At 56.5% G+C, this 6160-nt stretch overlaps 1 protein-coding gene across 1 annotated transcript; it reads right to left on the bottom strand.

Moving 5' to 3' along the window:
- Nucleotides 1–254: 254 nt before the first annotated feature.
- TPBG (trophoblast glycoprotein) lies at nucleotides 255–2456 on the bottom strand. The gene has a single exon (XM_038760885.1). It carries the CDS (start codon nucleotides 2454–2456, stop codon nucleotides 1095–1097), a length of 1362 nt encoding a protein of 453 aa, XP_038616813.1. The 3' UTR covers nucleotides 255–1094.
- Between the last annotated feature and the right edge of the window lie 3704 nt (nucleotides 2457–6160).

The following is a 6160-nucleotide window of genomic DNA, read 5'->3' as shown; positions in this document are numbered from 1 at the left end:
CCAACTGGTAATTATGCTCTAGGCTCAGTTTTTTTAATAAACGCTCAAACGCGAAACGGTGAAGAGTAATTCCAACTGAACTCAACATGGGTAGAGAAATCAAAATATTGCGGGTGCTAACTGGGGTGTGCAGATGTGGCGCTAGGGGACAAAACTGTTGAAAATGGGTTTGGACTAAGTGGGCTACCCTAATTCTTTCCCCCATTTTCCATCAAACAGCAAATTAGGACACCGTTGGAATTCTTTTACGACCCTTTATTTAATGTTTTTAACAGTTCGTTTTGTTGACTCCATATGCAGTTTATATAAAAAACTTGGCAACTTTTCACGTAAACTGCAATCAAAAAGTAAGTTCGTTTTTACAAAGAGCTTGTCTGAGGTTGCAAGGTTTTTGTTTTGTTTTTTTTTTTCATTATTTGCAGACCAGTAAAATATATGCATGCTTTCTAATTCATGTGCTATTTTGTTACGGAATGGTTAAAAAGAGCTCTTTAAGTGTGCAGGCAATTTATGGAATGAAATGATTCCTGTCCACCATGACGATATATAGGACTAAAACTGGAACTGCCGGATAAAATACTTTTTTCCCAAAAGAGTTGAGGCAGCTTTCGTTGAACGGTATCTGTAGTGGTACCCTTGCTACACCTTAGTACTGGGAGAAATCCTCTTTTTTTTCGGGCGAAACTTAGAAGAGAGAAAGAAAGGAAGAAAAAAATCTTTCCAAACAAGCACTGCCCGAGATCCCCCTGAAGCGGAGGTGACCAGGCTCCAGAACGGGGCACTGGAAGGGGGCGAGGGGTGGGGGAAGAGGGCGAGGGAGGGGAGAAAAGGGGCGAGGGGAAAGACCCCAGGGAGAGGTCCGGGGGAGGGCGGGGGCACAACCAACTCGACCTCGAAGCCCACTCCCTGCCCATCTTTTAGAAGTCCAAGTCTGTGGTTCCTGGGGGTGCGGAGGCCAAAGAGCGGGGGCACAGGCCCTGGGGGCAGAAAGTGGCGGTGGGGGGGAGAAGCTTGAAGTCTACATGTCATGCAGAGCCGCGGCCCCTCGCTCCTGGAGGGGGGTCGGGTGGGTGGAGGGAATCCTCGGCTCCCGGCTAGACGTCGGAGTTGGAGCTGAGGTTGGTGAGCCTGGGGTCAGCGTTGATTTCGTAGCGGTAGTGGTAGCCCTCCATGTGATCCCGGCAGGCGTCCCGGATGTTATAGATCCACTTTTTGATGCCCTTTCGGTTCAAGTACAGGACCAGCAGGAAAATGGCCCCGATGAGGGCCAGGACGATGCCCAGGAAGACGTAGGAGGTCTGCAGCTGGGCCTGCAGGTCCAGGGGGGCCGGGCCGCAGTCCAGCTCGGACAGGTTGAGCTGCAGCAGCGGGCGGGCCCGCAGCCGGGCGGGGAAGGCGCAGGCCAGGGCGGCCTTGCCCTCCACCTGCTCGCTCTCCCGGAGCCAGGCCAGCAGGCCGGGGGCCACGTGCTGGCAGTCGCACGCCCACGGGTTGCCGTCCAGGTTGACCCGCAGGGCGGGCAGGGCCCGCAGCTCGGCCAGCGTGGCGTTGTCCAGGCCCTTGAGGGCGTTGTGGGCGAGGCGCAGGCGGCGCAGGCCGGGCAGGTGGGCCAGGAAGGTGCCCCCGGCCCCGTCGCCCAGCCCGAGGAGCGAGTTGTTGCCCAGGTCGAGCTCCGCCAGGGCCGGCAGGCCGGCGAACATGCCCCGGGGGATGGCCACCAGCTCGTTGCCCGCCAGCTCCAGGCGACGGAGGCGCCGCAGGGCCACGCGGTCGGCCGGGGCCGGGTGGCCGGGCTCGCCGGGGGGCTCCGGGTCGCCCCGCAGGGCCGCGGCCAGCATGGAGGCCAACCGGCTGACCTCGGGGGGCCCGGCCGGCTGGGGCAGGGCCTCGTTGAGCGCCAGCTCCTCCAGCGCCACCGGGCCGGCGAAGGCCCGCGGGCCCAGCTTGCCCAGGGGGTTGCGGCTCAGGTCCAGCTGGCGCAGGGCGGGCAGGTGGGCGAAGGCCCCGGAGGGCACGGCCTCCAGCCGGCTGCCGCTCAGGTTGAGCGCGGCCAGCTCGGCCAACGGCGGGCGGCGGGCGAAGGCCCCGGGGGCCAGCCGGCCCAGCCGGTTGCCCGTGAGGAAGAGGATGCGCACGTTGGAGGGCAGGCGGACGGGCACCGCGCTGAGGTTGCGGTTCACGCACTTGACGGTGCGGGCGGCCGAGGAGCACTGGCACGGCTCCGGGCACCAGTCCCCGGGCCCGGACGGGGGCGCGTTGTAGGGGAAAGGCGCCGCGCTGGAGGCGGGCGCGGTGAAGGGAGCGCGGGGCGCGTTGTAGGGGGAAGGGGGCGCGCCGGAGGCGGGCGCGTTGTAGGGAGACGGGGGCGCGCTGGACGAAGACGAGGCCCAGCCCCAGCCCAGGAGCAGCAGGAGCAGCCCGGCCGGCCGGCCCCGGCCGCCGCCGCCCCCCGGCATCCTGCCTGGACCCCCGCCCGCCCCCCTCTCACGCCACTCCGGCCCCTGGACCCTCGCCCCCCGGACATGCACCGCCCGCCCCTCACCCCCCAAGGAGGGGGTCCTTCTCCGGCTCCGGCTCGTCCTGGGCACCACCTGGCCGGAGAGACAGGGGGATGGGAGGGGAGATGGTCAGTCCTCTCCGCCTGCTGTCGCCCCTCTCCGCCCGACGTCGGCCCTCCCCGCCTGATTTCCCCCCATCCTCCCAGGGCCGCTGTCCTGGGGATCAATCCATCGAGCCTATTTATTGAGCGCTTACTGTGTGCGGAGCACCGGACCAGGCGCTTGGGCAGTGCAAGTTGGCAACATCTAGCCCAGTCCCTGCCCAAGTCAGCCCGTCGTTGGGGAGGGTCTCTCGAGGTGGCCCACTCGGACTTCCCAGGCGCTCAGTGCAGCGCTCTGCACACAGGGAGCGCTCAGTAAGCAAGGCGGAATGGTGACTGAAGGATGCCCAGCCCAGGAAGGAAGGATGCCCACCGTCGCCCTCCGCCGTGGGGACCCCCTCCCCGTCTCCTAGGGGACCCACCCACCCACCCCAACGCCCAGCACGGCCGGTCCTGGCGGGGGGGGGGGGGGCAAGGGGAAGGGGATGGAGATGGGCCCCCTCCAGCCTGGCAGCCTCGCCACTCACCTCCCTCGCCCGCGGTCTCCCGTGCCAACTCGGCCGGGTGGGAGAGGAGGGCCAGCCCCCTGGCCCGGGAGGACCGCCCCCCGGCCCCGCCCCCGCACCCGGGACGAACCATCGCGAGGGGGATGCCGGCTAGACTCGGAAGGGAAGGCGGGAAGGGCGCCCCACCTGCCCCGGCCTTTCATTCATTCATATTCCTTGAGCGCAGACCGCTGTACTAAACGCCTGGGAACTACGAATCGGCAACATAAAGAGACGGTCCACAACAATAACATTATCAATCAATCAATCAATCAGTCGTATTTATTGAGCGCTTACTGTGTGCACAGCACTGGACTAAGCGCTTGGGAAGTCCAAGTTGGCAACGTATAGAGACGGTCCCTACCCAACAGTGGGCTCACAGTCTAGAAGGGGGAGACAGAGAACAAAACCAAACGTGTTAACCAAATAAAATAAGTAGAATAGATATGTACAAGTAAAATAAATAAATTAATAGAGTGATAAATATGTACAAACGTATATACATATATACAGGTGCTGTGGGGAGGGGAAGGAGGTACGACGGGGGGGAATGGAGAGGGGGTCGAGGGGGAGAGGAAGGAGGGGGCTCAGCCTGGGAAGGCCTTCTGGAGGAGGTGAGCTCTCAGTAGGGCCTTGAAGGGGGGAAGAGAGCTAGCCTGGCGGATGGGCAGAGGGGCTTACTATGTGCCAATCACTGTTCTAAGCGCTGGGGGTGGGGGGGGGGGGATTCAAGGTTGTCCCACGTGGGGCTCACAGCCCTAATCTTACATTTCCCGGCATTTCATTCATTCATTCATTCAATCGTATTTATTGTGCGCAGAGCACTGTACTAAGCGCTTGGGAAGTACAAGTCGGCAACATAGAGAGACGGTCCACAATAATAGTATTGGTATTTGTTAAGGACCTGCTATGTGCCAAGCACTGTTCTAAGCGCTGGGGGGGGGGGGGGGGGGCTTCAAGGTTGTCCCACGTGGGGCTCACAGCCCTAATTTTACATTTCCTAGCGTTTCATTCATTCAATCCTATTGTGCGCAGAACGCTGTACTAAGCGCTTGGGAAGTACAAATCGGCAACATAGAGAGGCGGTCCGCAATAATAACGTACTGAGCGCTTGGGAAGGACAAATCGGCAACATAGACAGGCGGTCCACAATAATAATGTTGGTATTTGTTAAGGACCTGCTATGTGCCAAGCACTGTTCTAAGCGCTGGGGGGGGGGGGGCTTCAAGGTTGTCCCACGTGGGGTTCACAGTCCTAATTTTACATTTCCTGGCGTTTCATTCATTCAATCGTATTTATTGTGCGCAGAGCGCTGTACTAAGCGCTTGGGAAGTACAAGTCGGCCACATAGAGAGACGGTCCGCAATAATAATGATGTACTAAGCGCTTGGGGAGTACAAGGCGGCAACAGATGGAGACGGTCCACAATAATAATATTGGTATTTGTTAAGGACCTGCTATGTGCCAAGCACTGTTCTAAGCGCTGGGGGGAGGGGGGGCTTCAAGGTTGTCCCACGTGGGGCTCACAGCCCTAATCTTACATTTCATTCATTCATTCATACAGTCGTATTTATTGTGCGCAGAGCACTGTACTAAGCGCTTGGGAAGTACGAATCGGAAACATAGAGAGGCGGTCCACAATAATAATGTCCTAAGCGCTTGGGAAGTACAAGTCGGCAACATAGAGAGACGGTACACAATAATAATGTTGGTATTTGTTAAGGGCTCACCAAGCACTGCTCTAAGCGCTGGGGGGGGATTCAAGGTTGTCCCACGTGGGGCTCACAGTCCTAATTTTACATTTCCTGGCGTTTCATTCAGTCAGTCAATCCTATTGTGCGCAGAGTGATGTACTAAGCGCTTGGGAAGTACAAATCGGCAACATAGAGAGGCGGTCCGCAATAATAATGTACTGAGCGCTTGGGAAGTACAAGTCGGCAACATAGAGAGACGGTCCACAATAATAAGATTAGTATTTGTTAAGGGCTTACTAGGTGCCAAGCACTGTTCTAAGCGCTCGGGGGGATTGAAGGTTGTCCCACGTGGAGCTCACAGTCCTAATCTTACATTTCCCGGCGTTTCATTCATTCATTCAATCGTATTTATTGTGCACAGTGCACTGTACTAAGCGCTTGGGAAGTACAAATCGGCAACATAGAGAGACGGTCCACAATAATAATGTTGGTATTTGTTAAGGACTTGCTATGTGCCAAGCACTGTTCTAAGCGCTGGGGGTCTTCAAGGTTGTCCCACGTGGGGCTCACAGTCCTAATTTTACATTTCCTGGCATTTCATTCATTCAAACCTTTTGTGCGCAGAGCGCTGTACTAAGCGCTTGGGAAGTACGAATCGGCAACATAGAGAGGCGGTCCGCAATGATAACGTACTGAGCGCTTGGGAAGTACAAGTCGGCAACATAGAGAGACGGTCCACAATAATAATGTTGGTATTTGTTAAAGAACTGCTATGTGCCAAGCACTGTTCTAAGCGCTGGAGGGGATTCAAGGTTGTCCCACGTGAGGCTCACAGTCCTAATTTTACATTTCCTGGCGTTTCATTCATTCATTCAATGCTATTGTGCGCAGAGCACTGTACTAAGCTCCTGGGAAGTACAAGTCGGCAACATAGAGAGATAGTCCACAATAATAAAAATATTGTTGGTATTTGTTAAGCGCTTACTATGTGCCAAGCACTGTTCTAAGTACTGGGGGGATTCAAGGTTGTCACACATGGGGCTCACATTTCTTAGTCTTACATTTTACAGATGAGGGAACTGCGGCACAGAGAAGTTAAGTGACTTGCCCAAAGTCACACAGCTGACAAGTGGCGGAGTCGGAATTAGAACCCACGACCTCTGACTCCCAAGCTCGTGCTATTTCCACTGAGCCACGTTGCTTCTCTAATATGATTGTATATTATGTTATATATATAATACAATAATAATAATAATAATGTTGGTATTTGTTAAGTGCTTACTATGTACCAAGCACTGTTCCAAGTGCTGAATTCAATCAAT

The sequence above is a fragment of the Tachyglossus aculeatus genome, chromosome 19 (assembly GCF_015852505.1).
Source record: "Tachyglossus aculeatus isolate mTacAcu1 chromosome 19, mTacAcu1.pri, whole genome shotgun sequence".
Classification (NCBI taxonomy): domain Eukaryota; kingdom Metazoa; phylum Chordata; class Mammalia; order Monotremata; family Tachyglossidae; genus Tachyglossus; species Tachyglossus aculeatus.
This window is presented reverse-complemented; position numbering and strand designations above follow the sequence as displayed.

What these genes read in the sequence shown, in the direction of transcription:
- TPBG (XM_038760885.1), bottom strand. Translation starts at nt 2,456, where the DNA reads ATGCCGGGGGGCGGCGGCGGCCGGGGCCGGCCGGCCGGGCTGCTCCTG.